The following is a 20,551-nucleotide window of genomic DNA, read 5'->3' as shown; positions in this document are numbered from 1 at the left end:
TAAAATACCAACCAACCAAGTTCTCCATCCCAAAACGACCATAAAGGTCATTTGTCACCATCCTCATTTGTCACTATACGAACGTTCCCTAAATTAGTGCTCCTATTGGCAGCACATTGTGGGTTTATTTTAATATGTTTGCTATTTGCATTTTTTACTTTTTGTGTTTTAAACTCTCCCAGCTGTTCGAAATATTTTGCTAAAAAGATAAGGATTTTAGATGTCTTCGAGACATGCACTGTAAAACCCGATACCTTTTGAGTAAACAGATTGCCTTGATTTAAACCATGTAAGTTTTAAAACTTTGCATTTAAGTAATTAAGTGATTAACTAAGTGCTGATTGAGAATTAGTGATGAACAGCTGCTGTTAACAAACAGAATCACTGAAGAAAAGAGAAACACAAGAACTACTACAACTGACTTCAGACACAGACTTAGATGAAATCAACTGAAATAAAATACATGAAATCTCTCAAGATCTGATTAAACAACCCCACAAACAGCATCACCAGCTCCACTTATTAATAACCAGACTGACTTTATTTCTGTCAGACGTCTACAGAAGATCTGATTGAGAATGAACTAAGGTTTAGATGTTGATTTATTGTTTCATTTGAAGTAACCATGTTAGAGATCAGTGTTTGCTTTAGTTGGGCTCTTGACCTTTGATTTCTGTCTTAGTCTTTTCTCTGGATGTTATAACCGTGTGTTTCTAAAACACATTTGTTGTAACTCAAAAGCCCAGAAGAAATGCCATCAGGTGTTAACCTGTACCTAGGTGTAGATTGGTATTACTTCATGATAATCATCAATTATTGAACTGTACAGAGTCTAATCTCTGATGAGATAGGAGTTGTGTAATTTGATTGATTATAGTAAAAGTGATTCTGTGATAATCAATATGAATGACTTTTCAATCAGTTTGGTCTTCTACTGTGTCTAACAGTCACACAAAGACATCAATAATCAGAATATGAACCTCAACAATGGTGACCATAAAAAAAAGTTCAAAAGTTTTTTCGTCACCATTGTAGAGGATCATATTCTGATTATTAATGTCTGTGTTTAACCAACTACTGTAAAAATGAATGTGTACAAAATGTTTATGAAATCATTTTTATATTAACTGATTATCACAGAATCACTGGCTCTTAGTGTCTTTTTAACTAGAACCACTTCTACTAGTGATGGGATTTATGGCTCTTTGAGGTGATCTGGATCTTCGCGATCCGTTCCTTTCAAAGAGCCGTTCAAAAGAATGGCTCTTTTGGCTTTTTTTAAATATTTAGTCAGTTTTAAGAAGCCAGCTTGGGAGCATCTCAGTTTATCCTGGAAATAATCACTGGGAGGTATTATGAGGTGAGATTTGTAGTCAAATAATTAAAGCTCAGATATCACACACCAATATCTGAGTTTGAATTATTCTGAAATATTGATTGTTACCTCATTTCTCATGTGTGGACTATATTCCATAGGGTTGCACAAATCCCTCTGCTTAGACAGTGACATCATTATTTTGATTTACCTTTAGTACAAAGTGTGTGTGTGTGTGTGTGTGTGTGTGTGTGTGTGTGTGTGTGTGTAAAACTACGTTGACTTATGTTATTCATACAATACCTACTCACAAATAAACATAAAAAACAAAGCCGGCTGCAATGAATTTCTGTGCAAAACAGCTTTTACTACAAACACTTCCACACAAGAACATTGTTATCACACAAGAACATTTTGATAGAAAACTATTTTATTTTTTAAAGTAGATAAAATTATAATAAATAAAATGGAAATGTCTACATACTACATACTATTACTACTGTAAACTTTGCAAATAGGACATCAGCCCCTTCAAGTCAATGAACAATAACAAAGTGGGCTGCAATGAATGTCTGTGGAAAACAGCTTTTAGTGAAACATTTCTATACAAGTACAGTATCACAAAAGAACATTTTTAATGATTTTAAAATAAGTTTTAAATGAACACAAAATGCAATGTAAATGCATGCACAACTAATAACTAATATCATCACGCTATAAAGGGTTGGCCTGCGCTGGGTGCGCCCCTCCCCTTATAACTGTTCTGTCTCCTGGAGGAGCTCATTTGTATGAATCTGTGTGAAACACGTATAGGAAAAAAGAACGATAGAAAGAACGGCTCCTCTCCAGTCGCGACTCGGCTCCCATCGTTCATGTATATGAGCCGTTCAAAAGAATCGGTTCGTTCGCGAACGTCACAACTCTAACTTCTACTAATTACACAACACCTACTTCATCAGAGATTAGACTCCATACAGATCAATAATTGGGAATAATAAATATTATAAAGTATAACAATCTACACCTAGATACAGGTTAACACCTGATGGCTTTTCTTCTGGGCTTTTGAGTTACAACAAATGTGTTTTAGAAACACACGGTTATAACAGCCAGAGAAAAGACTAAGACAGAAATCAAAGGTCAAGAGCCCAACTAAAGCAAACACTGATCTCTAACATGGTTACTTCAAATGAAACAATAAATCAACATCTAAACCTTAGTTCATTCTCAATAAGATCTTCTGTAGACGTCTGACAGAAATAAAGTCATTCTGGTTATTAATAAGTGGAGCTGCTGATGCTGTTTGTGGGTTGTTTAATCAGATCTTGAGAGATTTCATGTATTTTATTTCAGTTGATTTCATCTAAGGCTGTGTCTGAAGTCAGTTGTAGTAGTTCTTGTGTTTCTCTTTTCTTCAGTGATTCTGTTTGTTAACAGCAGCTGTTCATCACTAATTCACAATTATCACTCAATTAATTACTTCAATGTACAATGTATATCTTCTTTCAGTGAACTCAACTGAATTAAGTTCAGAGTACTCATAACTGTTAGTTTTTTTCAACTTAAATGGTTTAAGGCAATCGGTTTCCTCAAATGGTTTGAGTTAACATAACTTAAGGATATCTGTTTACTCAAACGATTTGAGTTAAGTTAACTTGTCGAGTTTTACAGTGTGGAGGGTTTCCACTTTCCACCCATCTCGTAAAGTAGTTGATCGTCCCGTGTGAGATATTAATTTGTGGGAATGTGATAAAATGTTGTGGCTTCGAGGTCCTGTCATTGGGAAACATCTCAAATGTTGTTGTTTTTTGCTTTCTCTCGCTACTCATTTTTGAATGTGGCTATTTTTTAGGACCATTTAACATTTTCAAATCATGTCCATTATTATGATTATCTTTTTTTTCACATACTAAGTGCTTTTATCAAGTTTTGTATGATTCTGATAAGGTAAAAAAAAAATTATAAATTCCGAATACTTCACTCATCTCTGTGTTGTTTTCTTCTGGCAGGACGGCGGATCTGGCGTTACTCAGGCTCTGATCTGGACCCTGGGTTCCCCATGAAGAGCAGTGATCTGGGTTTGCCGAATCACTCTGACTGTGCCTTCTTCTACCATCCTCTGGGACACATGGTGCTCTTCAGAGGATCCCGCTACTATGTCCTGAACCTGGAGTCTCTCAGCGTGGAGCCGTACTATCCTCGTGCCCTGCAGGACTGGAAGGGGCTTCCACGCGGACTCAACGGGGCCTTGACTCGACCGGACGGAAAGCTGTATTTCTTTAAAGAGCAGCAGTACTGGAGGTTTGATCCTGGAAAGGTGCGGATCACTGCAGGATATAATTGCTTGTTATGTTTGTTAATGTTAATTTATTTAGAATTTCACCTAAAAATTATGTAAACTAAAATTAATTATACTTGGACTCACGATAATGTGTCTTTTAGATAAGCATGTCAATATTTTATAATTATCTTATTGTAAATATTGTCCATTTATGTGTCTAGAGATTGGAATTATTTAAAAACATGCTTAAATTAAAATGAGAAATGTTGCCTTTGAAACTGAAATATGTTGGCTTGAATACGTAGAAAATTATTTTTTCATTTTAATAAAGGTGGTGTAATGTCAGTGCTAATAATAATTTCAATGCTTATTAACTCTTTTCCTGCCATCGCTTTGAGAAAAACGTTGACAGCCAAAGATGGTTTTTAATTTTTTTTTTATTATTATTAAATTCAGTTTTATTCTAGATTAAAGCATTCTTTTTTATCAACACTTGAATAAGTAGGTTTCCTAAAATGTTTTAATTTTGAACAAAAAGGTTAGAAAATCACATTTTGATCAAAAACTACATTTTGGATAGTATTCAGTACGATTATCAAAAGCATAAATCCAGTAAATCGCTACCATCAACACCTCCAAAGCTTGCACAGCCACATATCTCCTGGGATCATCCTTTTACTCCATAACATTATGCAGTTTTCATTTATATGCTGCCTATTGCTGATAATCACATTATGCATCTACTTACATAAGAATAGCTAGTTTTTCTGTCTTGTTTACGCGTGTTTGTTTTCAGGAGGTTTTGTACTCATGCAGAAGATGTGTAATAGCGCCCCCACATGTATGACAGTAAAAACACAACTGTTATTTTGTGAACCAACATCAGCATCAGAGTACTGGCTGTCTTTGTCACACATCATTTTATTTGAAAACTAGGTTGCTGCTGGAAGAGGTGCTAGTGAGGCCAGCAGGGGGCGCTCACCCTGTGTTCTGTGTGGGTCCTAGCGCCCCAGTGTAGTGATGGGGACACTATACTGTCAACAAGCACTGTCCTTCGGATGAGACGTTAAACCAAGGTCCTGACTCTCTGTGGTCATTAAAAATCCCAGGATGTCTTTCGGAAAGAGTAGAGGTGTGACCTCGGCATCCTGGCTAAATTCGCCCATTGGTCTCTGACCATCATGGCCTCCTAACAATCCCCATATCTGCTGATTGGCTTCATCACTCTGTCTCCTCTCCATCAGTAAGCTGGTGTTTGGTGGGCGTTCTGGAGCAATATGGCTGCCGTCGCATCATCCAGGTGGATGCTGCACACTGGTGGTGGATGAGGAGATACCCCCTGTCTATGTAAAGCACTTTGAGTGTCTAGAAAAGCACTATATAAATGTAAAGAATTATTATTATTATTATTCAACAGTCTTGAAGGAGTTCCCCGAGAGATGCTTAGCTCTTGTTGGCCCTTTTGCCTTCTGTCTGCGGTCCAGCTCACCCCTAAACCATCTGGATTGGGTTCAGGTCCGGTGACTGTGGAGGCCAGGTCATCTGGAGCAGCACCCCATCACTCTCCTTCTTGCTCAAATAGCCCTCGATGCCTTCAGTGTGACAACACAATTTTCATAGTCATGAAAATAAAGGAAACTCTTTGAATGAGAAGTTGTGTCCAAACTTTTGGTCTGTACTGTGTATATATAATTTTTTTTATTACCATAAAATCACATTATGGTGTGATTATTGTTCATGTTCATAATGACTTGGAAGATTGTGTATCTTAAATTCACAACCATACCTGGTGCCCCCCCCCCCCCCCCAATCCTACGCCCCTGATTGTGGGTGATTAAAGAATGTGAAAAATAAACATGATGCATGCTACACAATAAATTACACAAAATAAATGAAGGCTGCCTAACAAAGATCATCCTATCTGAGGGAAATATTAAAGAAAATCTGAGTTTGTAATGTTTAGTGCTAATGATTTCACAAATAGCATCATTGTGTCGGCCCAGAGTACTGCACCCGTGGAAAGATGATCTGGCCCACATGCAGCGTGGAATAATGGCACTTGGGCGGACCACTCCTGTTTACCAGATTTGAGCCACAAGCAGGCCATAGCAATGCCACATGTCAGCCAAGAGTAAAGAAATTAACCAGAACTGGACCTTATCTGAGCAACAAAACCTGTATATATATTAAATATGAAGTAATTTCAGCCTTAAAAAGCCTGTTAACAAGCAGAATCACTGAAGGACAGAAGAGAACAGAAAAAGAGATATACAGAAACACAAGAACTACAACTGACTTCAGCCACAACCTTAGATGAAATCAATTGAAGATAAAAGAAGACATTAAATCTCTGGAGATCTCACCACAAACCGCATTACCAGCTCCACTTATTACTAAACAGACTGACTTTATTTCTGTTAGACATCTACAAAAGTTTTTATTGAGAATTAACAGAGGTTTAACTCTGACGTGTGTCACCATAACAGTGATTAGTGTTAACTGTCGTAGCTGTGTGCGCGTGTATAAACTCAGTCACTTGTTGATAGTTAATCCATTAAAAATTGGTTTAATGCTTGATTTGGTTAAAAATCACCTGAAATACAAAGCTTGACCCAATAATTAAATTACTCATTTGAAAGACTTGTAAAAATAAATTGGACTGAAACATTTCAAACTGCATTATCGTACACACTTCAATTATCAATGAGTAAATCTCAACAATGGTGACAATAAACTTATTCAGTAAAAAAAAAAAAAAAGATGATCTGTGAACGTCACAAAAATGCTAGTAAAAGTAACAACAAAAATTGCAAAACAAAAGCAAATAGTAAGAATGAAATACCAAGACAGTTCAGGTGTATAATTTATTCATGCAGCATGCTGGGAGCAATGGATGAGTTTTGATTGGTGCTCCCAAAATGCACTACAACATCAGTGTTGGGTACAGTTACTTTGGAAAGTAGTTAGTTAGGTTACAACGTTACCATCAATTAAAAGTAATCAGTTATGATACAGCGTTACCTATTCATAATAGTAACGCGTTAGAGTACTCATGCGTTACCAAAAATTAAAAGCCGTTTTCAGCGGCTCACAGACACAGCCCCCGGCCCCTTTAAATGCACCTAGAAGTCGTGACTCCCGACAATGAATAACGTCAGTCATCCGACTAAATTAACACTGCAGGATAACAATAACAGGAAAGACAGTCAGCAATCGGCTATTCCACATGGCGTTTTATTTATTTATTATCACAGAACATATTATTAATCAAAATTCGCACCTACCCAGCCCGGGTAGCCTAGGCTACTGTATATTATGAGCACCACAAGATAACTCCTGATTTTTCTTTAACTTTAAATAATGCAGTTATCAAAGTACAAGAATGCTTACTTGTAAACACAACCTTAAACAGGCTTGCAGATTTAAATCCATTTAGAAATTATGAACAACCAGCCAGCCAATGATCTAACAGAAATTAACAGCTGCCTGTCAAACAAAAATGATAACAAACCGAATTAAATCCTTCACTGCCACACAGGCAAATGACAAATCGCTTAATAGCCGAACTAATTATTATTAAAGTGTCACTCACAGTCAAAAGCCTAAATTCGCTTTAACACAGTCCTCTTACATTTACTCTTCAAAGTAGTGTTTAAAACGTAGCGTTAAATTTGAGGTAGAATTTTTGGCGGTCGACAGAAGCTTTTCACCAAAGCAGTGTGTGCATTTTACCGTTATGTTCTTTTCTTTTTCGTTGACAAATTGAAAATAATGTGCGTACTTCCATAAACCGCTGTCCTCTCTGCTATCTTGCCGGGAGTTCGAAAAAAAAAACCCCCCCACACACACACACACAGGGTCAGGCGCAGGGCACAGACGCATCACAGCCATTGACTTTACGATCACAGAGCTTCGGCTCCGCTGATACATCCGCAGGTGGCACAGTAGACCTAGGCCTACTGTCTGACAAAAAGCAGGCTGCAGTCGGGATTTTCCTTTCCTTAAAGTAACGGATTACTTTTTTTAAAAAATAACGAAGTTACTGATTACTTACGCACGAAACTAACGCGTTAAGTTACAAATTTCAGGAAAAAAGTAATTAGAGTACTCTAACGCGTTACTTTGTAACGCGTTACCCACAACACTGTACAACATGGAGCTGTATGTAGATCGTCACCATTGTTGAGATTCATATGCTAATTCTTGAAGTCTGTTTAATAAATAAACCTAAATTTTTATTTCAGAATAAGTTGCAAGAGTGCTTCAGATCAATCTCAAGGCTGTCAATTATACAAGTAATTTTATGCTGAGAAAGTTTTTACTGAGCCATAGACAACACCTATTTTTTTTCTAGGTCTTTTCTTTTATTTCAAGTGTTTAAAGTCAAGCGTCAAGAGCTCAACTTAAGCAAACACTGATCTCGATAATGGTAACTTGATAACAAAACTAAAACGTCACAATCTAAACTCAGTCTTGTTAGTAATGTGTGAAGCTGGTAAAGCTGTTTGTGGAGTTGTTTAATCCTCCTCTGGTGAGATCTCCAGAGATTTATTGTCTTCTTTTATCATATGTTGATTTCATCTAAGGTTGGGGCTGAAGTCAGTACTAGTTCTTGTATATCTGCTCATATTTATTTCTATTCTTGTTTCTCTGTTTCAGTGATTCAGTTAGTTAACTGCAATTGTCCTTCAATAATGCTCAATAATCACTCAATTACTAAACTAATTATCTCATTAACTTTAACACTGCTTATGTTACTTTAAAACTCTGAGTATGGATTATATAAACACTGGGAGTGTTAATTTAACACTGGGGGTTTTACTGTGTAGTTAACCCAGATCCCTTCCCCCCAGGATGATCTGTTCTTAAATTTGTTAGGTAATCTCTGTTTAACGTTATGATGATCATGTAACTTGCATTGAAAAATCTGTACTAATATGCAAAATAGAAGCATTTTCATTATCTTTTGAATGCCACTATAAATGCTATAGAAAAGATAAAATTCAAATAAAAATTATATTTATGTCATTTGTTAAGATTATGTAATCAACGATGCGAGTGGATGATCATATGTGAAAGTAAAAAAAATGTGAAGTGGCTTTGGCAAATGCATTCATGTAAATGTTTGCTGCTTTTCCAAAGAAATGAGTAAATAGTAACATTCAGATGAAGAACTCATCTACTTGTGCATGTTGATGTTGACTGTGCCATTGTGAAGCCTGTGTCTCTGCTATGACGCTCGTTGTGCTTTCATCAGTGGTCCACCGAGGCTCATCCAGGACGTGTTTCAGGTCTCTAGACAGAGTCAGCAGAGCAGACACTCCTAAAGCAGCCTGCGGCTTCACAGCACAACCCGTGTCCACATTCATCTCTGGCTCTTCCTCTTCCAGCTGGAGGTGGGATAGGGAGGTTTCTGAGGTTATCATGGGCTCGTACCAGTTCATCGACAGGCCTGCGGGGCTGCTGCGCTGGGACGAGTAACAGGAGCTTCCTGGAGGAGAGCTTCGGGTGCTGTCTGACCCGGCACACTCCCTGCCACATGTGCCTGACCTCATACTATGGGCACAGCGGTCCTCAAAGTGCTCCTTCAGATGGGACTTCCTCCTGCAGGGAGAGGTGGAAGGAGGTCTGCCAGCTACACAGCTCCTCAGGAGCATCCTCGGACAGCTCAGAGGAAACGCAGACCTCAGGAAGCCTTGGGCTTGTGTTGGAGCTGTAACCTGTGGAGAAAACCATACTTTATCAGTTCAACAGTCATTAAAGACCCAAAAATGGAAATTTTATGTTAATTTAATCACCCTCAGGCCATCAAAGAGGTAGGGGACTTTTTCTTCAGAAGAATGAAAAAGAAAAGATTTTGATTATGTTTTGAGAATTAAAAAAATTCATTACTAAATTGTCTTAAACAGTTTGCAGCTCAAGTAGCACAGATCAACAAGTAACTCTATCAAAACTCACTTTCACTTGCCTCAAAGTGAAAGTGAAAAAGTGAAAGTCATGACATTTGCCAAGTACGGTAACTCATACTCAGAATTGGTGCTCTGCATTTAACCCATCCAAGTGCACATACACAGCAGTGAGACATGAACACACCATGAACACACACCCGGAGCAGTGGGCAGCTATATACAAACCCGATTCCAAAAAGGTTGGGACACTGTACAAATTGTGAGTAAAAAAATGATTGGAAAAATTTACAAATCTCATAAACTTATATTTTATTCACATTAGAATATAGATAACATATTAAATGTTGAAAGTGAGTCATTTTGAAATGTCTTGCCAAATATTGGCTCATTTTGGATTTCATGAGAGCTACACATTCCAAAAATGTTGGGACGTGTAGCAATAAGAGGCCAGAAAAGTTAAATGTTCATATAAGGAACAGCTGGAGGACCAATTTGCAACTTATTAGGCCAATTGGCAACTTGATTGGGTATAAAAGAGCCTCTCAGAGTGGCAGTGTTTCTCAGAAGTCAAGATGGGCAGAGGATCACCAATTCCCCAAATGCTGCTGTGAAAAATAGTGGAGCAATATCAGAAAGGAGTTTCTCAGAGAAAAATTGCAAAGAGTTTGAAGTTATCATCATCTACAATGTATAATATCATCCAATGATTCAGAGAATCTGGAACAATCTCTGTGTGTGAGGGTCAAGGCTGGAAAACCATACTGGATGCCTGTGATCTTCTGCCCTTAGACGGCACTGCATCACATACAGGAATGATACTGTAATGTAGATCACAACATGGGCTCAGGAATACTTCCAGAAAACACTGTTGGTGAACACAATCCACCGTGCCATTCACCGTCTCCAGCTAATACTCTATAGGTCAAAAAAGAAACCATATCTAAACATAATACAGAAGCGCAGGAGTTTTCTCTGGACCAAGGCTGATTTAAAATGAACTGTGGCAAAGTGGAAAACTGTTCTGTGGTCAAATGAATCAAAATTTGAAGTTCTTTTTGGAAAACTGGGACGCCATGTTACCATGTGATGGTATGGGGTTGCATGAGTGTGTGTGGCATGGGCAGCTTACACATCTGTAAAGGCACCATCAATGCTGAAAGATATATCCAAGCTCTAGAACAACATATGCTCACATCCAGACGTCGTCTCTTTTTCAGGGAAGACCTTGCATTTTCCAACAATGCCAGACCACATACTGCATGAATTACAACATCATGGCTGCGTAGAAGAAGGATCCGGGTACTGAAATGACCAGTCTGCAGTCCAGATCTTTCACCATAGAAAACATTTGGTGCATCATAAAGAGGAAGATGTGACAAAGAAGACCTAAGACAGTTGAACAACTAGAAGCCTGTACTAGACAAGAATGGGACAATATTCCTATTCCTAAACTTGAGCAACTTGTCTCCTCAGTCCCCAGACGTTTGCAGACTGTTATAAAGAAGAGGGGATGACACACAGTGGTAAACATGCCCAACTTTTTTGAGATGTGTTGATGCCATGAAATTTAAAATCAACAAATTTTTCTGTTAAAATGATACATTTTCTCAGTTTAAATATTTGATATGTCATCTATGTTGTATTCTGAATAAAATACTGACATTTGAAACTTCCACATCATTGCATTCTGTTTTTATTCACAATTTGCAAGTTGTCACAACTTTTTTGGAATCGGGTTTGTATAATTGTGAAGGTCACCCACAAGACCCTATTTGCAGCCTTTACACATTCGTTCAATCATTTTCAAATTGTTTAGAACAAAAAGATTCTTTTAAAAATAAAATGCTGTTGGAGTTGGGGGGGAAGGCCTAAAAATAGTTCAAAACATGAAATGTTATCATTAATTTTAAAATAAATGCATGTACAAAATCTAAACGGATGTCTATGTTTTCTGTTACTGTAGATCAGTGGTTCCCTTTCAAATGGTCTCTCCCAGTGCATCACTGGAAACTCCTGTTTACTCTGATACTGAAGCCTGATTTGTTCATGTTTTCATAACTGCACAACCAATGGCACTTCCACCCGCCAAAAGGTGTGAAGCCGACTGCTATATAAGTCTGCTCTGAGCCCCATTTCATCAGAATTTTTCTCCTTCAGTGCTGAAGATCATCTCCTCGCTGACTCTGCAAGAAGAAGAAGAAGAGGAAGAAAGAAGCTCAGTCTGCTGCTCGTTGCCGTGAGAAGAAGCCCTGGCAGTGGAAGAAGCCAGAAGCCTTCCACGTGTGGCTATTCGGTGCCTATTAAAGCTAATTTCCAGTGACGTTGTTATAAATGTAGCACTACATATGTATCATTCATAGGGAACCCCTTTAAGATGCAGATGGGCACAGTGAGTGTGTCACCTGTCTGGCAGTGTTAATTTTGACACTAAATTTTAATTTAGTTTTAGTCTTAGTCTTTTGACTATAATTCTTTTTAGTTTTAGTCAAGTTTTAGTCATCTGATTTGTTTTAATTTTAGTCTTATTTTAGTCGACTAAAATTGCTTGGTATTTTAGTCGACTAAAATAAGACTAAAATCAATAACAGATTTACTAGACAATTTTTTACAGCTGGTATAGGAAACAAACTTAACCAAAATATATAAAAACACAAATTCAACTTTATTTCAACACAACTGTGTCTTTATTTCGATTCAAAAGCTTTTATGCAGCAACAAACACTGTCATGATAATGTAAACAATAACTAGCTGCCAATTGACCATCAATAAAAGAAAAATAACGTTAGGTCCAGGACCTTAAAGCTTACAGCTGAGCTGAACAATAAGTGCATACATTTAAAGTAAATATTTAAAGTTGGGTGGATAAAAAAAGTAACAAGATTTTATAAGGTATTCATTTGTCTAGCAATATTGTATGTTTTAAATACTATAATATTGCTAGATTAGTATGTATAATGATAGGATGTGAACATTCACGTTTCACATGACTAATATAGAAATATTTGTGATATTGTCAACAATTAGAACATTATAAAATAAACTAAACATTAGTATTAATCAAATGTATGTATCATAATATTACGTATTAGTATTGTGCTCTCATCTAACTTGAAGAAGGGGCTATTTTACAGTACTTTTCAGTTCGTAATATTTAATGCTATAACATCTACGCACTGCAGTCTTCCAATTTTGCTTAGCTCAATAAACAAAAGAACATCGTTGTGAAATTACATTTGAGAAAATGTCCGGGTGGCTCGTCTGTAAATGTCTTTTCAAATTGGTTGTGTTCTTGCCACGAATGAGCGCTCCGTGTGCTTTACGCTTTGTTTTGTTTTGTTCGTCGTCAAACGTGAAGTGAGCTGTGGACATTTTGTAGCTTTTTTAGACATCACCTCTTCGAATGCCGTCTTCCCGGGAGCTCATTTAAAAACTGAAAACCTTCGCTTCACGTCTCAATAAGTCAGGCTCTGATTGGTTCTCTTCTCTCACGCAGTCTCGCCTGTTCCATTTTGCCGGTTCTTTTGTTCATTCCTCGCATCTCTCCTGTCTGCTGATTTGATTTTCGTCACAGTCTATTTTCGTCTCGTCCTTTATTCGTTGACGATAATGTCAATCAATTTAGTCATAGTTTTAGTCTCCATCAATGCCTTCTTTTTTAGTTTTCGTTTCGTTTTCGTCCACAAAAATATATTCGTGACGAAAATAATGACGAAAATATTTAGTCAACGAAATTAACACTGCTGTCTGGTGACCTATCTCCCACGCAGAGGATGCGCTCACCGGGAAATAATGTATGGGAAGCCAAACACAATGAAAGTAGGATGAAACAGTGCGGTATTAAAGTGCTCACGCAGTGCTGACCAGTCATTGGCATGGCTCAATGGACCAAGTTGCATGACCGACTCGACAGCGCAGAGAGAGTGTGTTTATTAGTGTTTATCAGTGCCACCGAACTGACAGTATGGTGACAGTATGGTGTGAACTAATCTCACTAATCTCACCAGCGTTGCACTGATATAACTGTTCAGTGCCACATTGGTGAGATTAGTTTGGTGGTGCTGGTAAACACTTCCTCTCTGTGCTGTCAAGTCAGTCACGCAGCTCGGTCCATTGAGCCGTGCCAATGAACGGTCAGAACTACATGAACACTTTAATATCTCGCTGTTTCATCCTACTTTCGGTGTGTTTGACTTTCCATAGGAATGTTCTCACGGAGAGATTATGAGTCTTACCCTTCTTCACTCATGGATCTACTTCTTCAATGAAAGCAGTGCTCCCTGGTCTGCTCTTCTGTTTCCTCTCTCCCCTAGGAGGCAGAAACAGCGGGGCTTAAACACCTGGCTCAAGTGAACTCATGCTGGCACAGGTCCTGCATGCCTCACTCTCCCCGCAACTCCTCGATTCGTGGGCTTCACACATAAGTATCAGCGCTCCTTGTCAGCTGCGAATGGTTTGATTTCTTTTGGAAATCCGAAATAACCAGTTCATGTAAAAGAATCGGATTTCTCTGTTGTCTGAGGTTCTGGATGATGAAATGTTCAGTTTCCAGCACAGAGCGATCATTTAGCTCAATACAATCTCAATATATCGTCAGGATCCATGGGTAAAAATATGCAGCCCCTTTCCTAATGCAGTTTATGAGGAACTCATCAGGACATGGCACACCCCTATAATCAACACATGTTAATCCCTCTACCACTCTCACCACTATTGACATTGCTGAAGAGCAAAGTTATAGCAAGCTCCCACTTTGGAAGAGACAGTCATTGCACATCTGTGCTCTCCATCATTTCTGGGATTAAAAGCCCATGCAGCACACCCATCTAAGTTCAGCAGGACAATCTCATTCCTAGCAAACAGGGTGTATTCAGTGCCTCTCAGAATGGCGGTGCTCCAAATATTTCAGACCAAACTTCTCTGCAACATGGACAAGTCATGCTGGAACACCAATTTTGACTAAAAGATCAGGGATGCTGACAAGTTTGCCTCACTAGATTTGCCGGATTTTCTCAAGGAACTGTTTAGCCCTGCCATGGATGGGTTTGCAGAGCGCTTTACAAAAGTCATCACAGGTAATTCGTCAGTTCTAGCCAAAGTCGCCAGAAGGCCCCATCCTCTCAGCAGACTGGCGAGCTGGCGCTGTGTCAGCCCCAGCCTAAACTTGAGCCTGGGCTACAGTGCCACTGGATGGCAAAACGCTACCCCTTTCCAAAGCGTCAAGGTGCATGCCCCAAAGTGATGTTGAACCCTGAGCCTCAGAGGCAATCTTGATCCAAACTCAGAGAGGACGAGGAGAGGGTCAGTTCTCGATGACGCCAGAACTCCCTCAAAGAAGTCTCATGCTCGCTCTCCATCCCTCCACTTGACACAAAGAGATGGAAGCTCCATTCAAGCTAAGCCCGTCCTTTCCATTCAGAGCGTGCCTAAGCATACTACCACTTTAATAGTGGACCAACATACTCAAAAGAGCATTTCTCCTCTCCTAGTTACCACAAATGTCAATTTCCCACCCCTGAGAGGCGAACTACCTTTCAAAAAACTAAAACCACTTACCCTTAGGCTTCTGTCTTGGAAAAATATCCCAGATGTGTAAATGAAAACTGTTAACAGCAGTAAATTATGGTTATGCAGCAAGGATCTTTGTTAGTCCTTGTGTTATTTTCAATATACACAGCAAAATCCCCAGTGTTAATTTAACACTCTTGAGTGTGGACTCATATAAACACTAAAGCAGTGTTAAAAGTAACACTGAAGCAGAGTTGAAGTTAATGAGATAATTAAGAAGTTAATTGAGTTACGATTGACAATTATTGAAGACACCTGATGTTAACAAGCAGAATCACCAACTGAGAAAATCACAATTTGTGTATCACCATTATAGTGTTCAGTGTTTGCTTTAGTTGGGATCTTGACCCTTCAGTTATTATCTTTAGATTTTATGTGGCTGTGGTGACTGAATTATATCATACAGACAGACCACAGCAAAGGCAATCATGTGTACCATTGATTGTGATTTGAGCTATTTGTTATAGAGTGACCTGAATGCCTGAGTTTAAATTTCTTTACTGCAAACATAAATTAAGTGAAAAAGAAAAGTAAGCAACCCAGAATTTCTGACATAGTATGACATGTTTTTAATAGTTAGTTCTACATAAAAAAGTAATCTTTTGTTTGGACACACAGACATCAGGAATCAGCGTGAGCATCACAACAACGGTGACCATCAAAAAAGCATGTTGTAGCCAATAAAAACTCATCCATGGCTCCCATTATGCATTGCGGCATGAATAAATTATGAGCTGAACTGTCTTCTTAACTTTTTATTCAAACTATATTTTATTTTTGCCGTTTTTATGTTCATTTTTTTTTATCTAGTTTTGTGATGTTCAGAGTTGGTCTGTTTATCTGAATATGTTGTTTGTCACCGTTGTTGAGATTCATACGTTGATTATTGTTATCTGTGTGTGCCTAAAATTAGAATTCTGTAATAAAAAAAAAATCAGAATCACTTGCAAGACATACCTACAAAATGTATAGAAAACACAGATTTTTTCATTGTGGAATCAAAGCTGTGACAATCAATAATGGAAGTTTTACTTTGAGAAAAGACTGTAAATGAGTTCAGTGATTCATGTCAAACAACGATTACATTAAAACATAATCATCAACACGCAATGATTTTTACTCTTGGTTTGACAAACAAACTTTAAAAGTAAAAAGTTACAAGCCAAGATCCCAGCTAAAGCAAACACTGAACACTATAATGGTGACACACAAATTGTGATTTTTCTCGTTTGTGATTCTGCTTGTTAACATCAGGTGTCTTCAATAGTGCTTAACTAGAGATTACGCCAGCTCCAGTGTGGATCCAGGCTCGTATGAAGACTTTAGCTGACCCAACGCCTGTGAAGAGATGAAGCTGACCCCTGCAAGGACCTCAGATGATGCCAACTTGAATCAACATGCACAACTCCTAAAATGTATATATTGTAATCATTGTGAACATTCTAGCAATAATTGCTTTAATAAGCTTTTTTTTGTGCCTAAATGAATTACTTTATAACTGTATGATTCTATTGTCTTGAACTGTTCATTTCTGAAATGGGCATTACTAGGATACATATAAAATAAAATTGTAATCTAGTTGCACGCATTTTCTATAAAGCTGCTTTGAAACAATGTGTATTGTGGAAAGCAGAATACAAATGAATCTGACCTGAACTGAATTCATCAGCCAATTGTCTGACATTTTCAAAAAGAAAAAAGTTTATTTTTCATACTACACTGACAGATATTTGTCTTGTTTTGAGCATAAACTCACTACATTTAAGGTAAATTTCGTACCTATATTTTGCATCTTAAATTTATATTAAGGATGTTCAGATCTTTGTAGTGGCAAAAAAAAAAAAATACAGAGGAAGATATAATTATTATTATTATTGTTTTTTTTTTTTGCAATTTATGCAAAACTTAATGCCATGAATATAAATTTCCTGTAAGACTCCCTGATCTTTTAAGGCCTTCATTTGTGGAAGACTTTTAAATACAATCTTAAGACCCATATAAACTCTAATATGACTGTACACTAAAAGGGTTTATTGAGACCAAAGCACATTTCCTGTGACCTACCTGAAAGAGGATCTTGTTGCCATCCAGGTCTTCGGTGTGCCATCGGCTGGCACTGATGGGCGAACAGGTGTTGGGCAGTAAGGGCACGAGCTGTCCGATCTCCCCCACCCTGAACTGCAGCACCGTGGAGTAACACGGCTCTACTCGCACCCCGGGGGAGAGCTGCTTGATGGCCAGCTGTAGGCTGAAGCCTGCTTCTGAGAGCAGTGTGAACCAGCAAAAGCCTGTCTTCTGCTCTTCTGCCCTCCTCTGTAGCACAGTCTCATATAAACGCACAGTGTCCTCAAAGTTATCATAGGTGCTATGCAAAGTCACCCGCACAACCTCTTCTCCGTAGTGCACCGGCCGCACACCCCACACCGGCATCCCTGCACCCAGGCTGTAGAAGTCCCGGCTGGGCAGGAGATAAGGCCTCAGGAGGGTGCTGGACGGGGAGCTCACATGAACGCCGGCCTCTCTGGCACCGCAGCTCTCTGTATGGTGGTACTGCCAGGGCGGACACTGCAGGAAGTCCAGTACTCTGAGAATTCGCTCCTCGCCGTAAGACTCGTGTAAGAATATGGTGACGGCATGTGAGGGGTGGCCAGCCGAGGGGCACTGGTTAGCTCTGGTGTAGTCATGAAGAGGACAGGCCCGCTCAGACACGTGGAAGAGGCGCAGGCCGGGACGGACCCACTTCAGCAGGCGGTCCAGAGTGTGCTGGAGGAGCAGCGAGGTGCCGGGGTTGGTGAGCAGGTGCATGGTGAGCAGAAGGAGCTCCTGACCCGGGACAGCCGAGAGGTCAGCTGAACAAAGGGCAGAGCAAGCCACAGACAGAGCGGTGAGGAAAAATCAAATCACTGATGGCAAAACAAGCCTAACTGTTGATAATAAATTTAATAAAGAAAACGGACTCACTGCTACTGCAGGACATTTTACTGCATTCAGATCTAAAGAAAAGAAAAAACACACTTATTATAATGAGTGTAATTCTGGTCAAATTATATCAATCTATAAGCAAATAGCAAACACGTTTTTTTTTTTTTTTTTTTTTTATAAATAATAGATAGAGGTATCCTTTAAAAATATTAATCAGAATGTACCCTGCTAAGGATATATATATATATTGGATGGATGTCTCCAACTTTATTTTTAGGGTTTATGGAATATATATATAAATTGCACTGTGATCCTTAAATAGAGTGTTTTAATGACATCTAATGATTCTGATGCTAAATATGCCTGACAATATTTTTTGGTATACAAATCTGTGTTGTTTATATATTAGCATCTGAATGGCCTATCCTATAGCAAAAGGGCTGATGTACCACAAAAGTCATGAAACGGTTTTTTTCCCCCCTAAAGAACTAAACTAAATGTTTAACTCATGGTCCTTCAACACTTGGCAGGTTACATACAACTGAATAATAAATAGTTTAGATCTGATTTAGATTATGTACCTCAATCCACATTAAATGGCGCGTTTTTAAAGATCAAACGTTGTTTGAACTGTTAGAATGTATCGTTTGTTGCTTACGTCATAAAGCACTCGGCGCTCTCTGTGCGTTACTGGGTTTCTCCCGCTCAGAGACGCAAACAAAAGTGAGCTGATGTGTATCTTTCTCCGCTAACTCACCCCGCGGTCTCCGCGCCCGAGTCCGGCGTCTCATCCTCCGTCCTGCTGCTGCTCGTGAAGCGAGGCGGCCCTCGGAGCATTATCTGCCTTTACTCGAGGACAAAACCCGCATTAAACATGAGCTTCATAAACCCTGTTTGTGTTCGCAGGAGTCGAGTTCACGCTGACGTCACCTCAGCCTTTATAATTCATGATGATGATCACAGGGACTCTAGCTAAACATCTAAAATATCATTTGAAAAGCTGATTTAGATCGAGTCATCACTGGATCATAACTTCCGAGAGCACAGCTCAAATATGAGGAGTCGGGGGAAGGGCTTTCCTCCCTCTCTGGAGGACAATAAGAACTGAGGGGCCTGAACCCCAGCAGATGGCTGTCATCAGACCTGTGTGGGACACACACTTTGAGCGAGCTTCTCCAGCAGTGTGTGCACTCCTGAACAATAGACAGTTTCACTGAGGAACGTGTGTTGAAAACAAAGCACTGTCTTTTCTAACTAAAAGATTTGTGTTTTTGAAAAGGTAAATATTTATATATTTATATCTATAAGTTTAGATATCCTTAGTGACAGTGTCTTTCTTTCTTGTTTGAAATGTGCATCTTTATTTGAAATTTAAACACATTTCCTTCTATAAGTTTATTTGATTGTAGGAACAAAACATTATACTCAGGCCTTTTACAGACAAAAATAATTGTATTGAAACTCATTGCACATTATTTCAAGTTCATTGAAACTCAAGTTGCAATATTTAATCTCTGTGGCATTTAAGAATAAAGTCATGCATTCTTTGTTAATAAGCTTTCATTCTGTCAGCGGGGGTTTAACATTTTTAACCAGGACAGCATCACTATGTTACTGGCATTAAGACTTGAGACTTGTTGAAATAACAACAGCTTAACCTCTTAATTAGGTCACATTTGGGATAATTGAGTCTTGTCCTTCATGAGCTGATGAGAGTACACTGGTAGTTTGTTAAACTTTAAGAGTCTGAGATATTTTGTGGCTTAGTAAAAAAAAAAAAAAAAAAAAAAAACCTGTTACTATTTATTAATCTTATATGCTGTTCCAAAATACTTATCATTTTTGACCCAAAAAGTTTCTAAAGACATTGTAAAAGTAATCCATAGGAAGCAAGCCATTTAATCCAACTTTTCTTAACAGATAGGATTGGTTTATGTGAACAAACTTAATTTAACCTTTTATTCTCATGTATAAACATAGATCAATATGGTAGACAGTTTCCACCAGAGAATAATAAAAAAAAAAATCTTGCAATTCTGCTTTTTTTTTTTGTCTGTTTCCACCATGGAATGGGAAAAATAAATAAATTTAAAAAATAATAATAATTGTGACTTTTTATGAGTTATATATTTTTCATCATAGAACACGTTTTTTGATATTAAATAATAATAATAATTCTGTGACGGAAGCAGGCTTCCACAGATGAATGTTTGACACAAGAGAACAAATATCACTGGTCCTAGTGGAAGCTCAAACATACTTGTGCTTCACTGCAATGTCTCGGGTTCCCATGAGAAGAGAAACAAAGACACTGCCCCCTCTAGTGCACACTACAGGGATGACTGATGTCTGAAGCACGTGTACAAACATGGCAATGAACTTGACATTTGCTGGTAAAGGCCTGTGATGAGTGTAAAAGGGCACCTGCAGAACAACCTCATTGGCTCTTTTGTATCAAGTACACAAGTTTGAGCTGTCATTTACCATATTTAATCTGCTCTATCTATGTACAGAGTTCATATGTGAATAAAAGGAATTACAAAACAGCTGAAAGTTGA

General features: G+C 38.4%; 2 protein-coding genes across 2 annotated transcripts; one reads left to right on the top strand and one right to left on the bottom strand.

Annotated features, from left to right (window-relative positions):
• The first annotated feature begins 3,136 nt into the window (after positions 1 to 3,136).
• On the top strand, positions 3,137 to 3,761 carry LOC113058890 (matrix metalloproteinase-28-like). Its single transcript, XM_026227156.1, has 2 exons — positions 3,137 to 3,661; positions 3,758 to 3,761. The coding sequence occupies exons 1-2, from the start codon at positions 3,375 to 3,377 to the stop codon at positions 3,759 to 3,761; spliced, it is 291 nt and encodes a 96-aa protein (XP_026082941.1). The 5' UTR covers positions 3,137 to 3,374.
• Positions 3,762 to 7,663: 3,902 nt separating this feature from the next.
• On the bottom strand, positions 7,664 to 19,332 carry LOC113058197 (protein FAM124B-like). Its single transcript, XM_026225875.1, has 4 exons — positions 18,751 to 19,332; positions 18,033 to 18,064; positions 17,136 to 17,920; positions 7,664 to 9,316 (listed from the first exon to the last, which is right to left on the bottom strand). The coding sequence occupies exons 1-4, from the start codon at positions 18,828 to 18,830 to the stop codon at positions 8,759 to 8,761; spliced, it is 1,455 nt and encodes a 484-aa protein (XP_026081660.1). The 5' UTR covers positions 18,831 to 19,332; the 3' UTR covers positions 7,664 to 8,758.
• Positions 19,333 to 20,551: the final 1,219 nt, after the last annotated feature.

This window comes from Carassius auratus, chromosome 40, assembly GCF_003368295.1.
Source record: "Carassius auratus strain Wakin chromosome 40, ASM336829v1, whole genome shotgun sequence".
In the NCBI taxonomy this organism is placed as follows: Eukaryota; Metazoa; Chordata; class Actinopteri; order Cypriniformes; family Cyprinidae; genus Carassius; species Carassius auratus.
The sequence above is the reverse complement of the archived record's forward strand: the minus strand, read 5'-3'. Positions and strand labels throughout refer to the sequence as shown.

Coding starts and splice junctions, on each gene's coding strand:
- LOC113058890 (XM_026227156.1), top strand. CDS start 3,375: ATGAAGAGCAGTGATCTGGGTTTGCCGAATCACTCTGACTGTGCCTTC.
- LOC113058197 (XM_026225875.1), bottom strand. CDS start 18,830: ATGCTCCGAGGGCCGCCTCGCTTCACGAGCAGCAGCAGGACGGAGGAT. Junction 18,065..18,750: donor TCGGGCGCGGAGACCGCGGG/GTGAGTTAGCGG, acceptor TCTTTTCTTTAG/ATCTGAATGCAGTAAAATGT. Junction 17,921..18,032: donor TAAAATGTCCTGCAGTAGCA/GTGAGTCCGTTT, acceptor CCCTTTGTTCAG/CTGACCTCTCGGCTGTCCCG.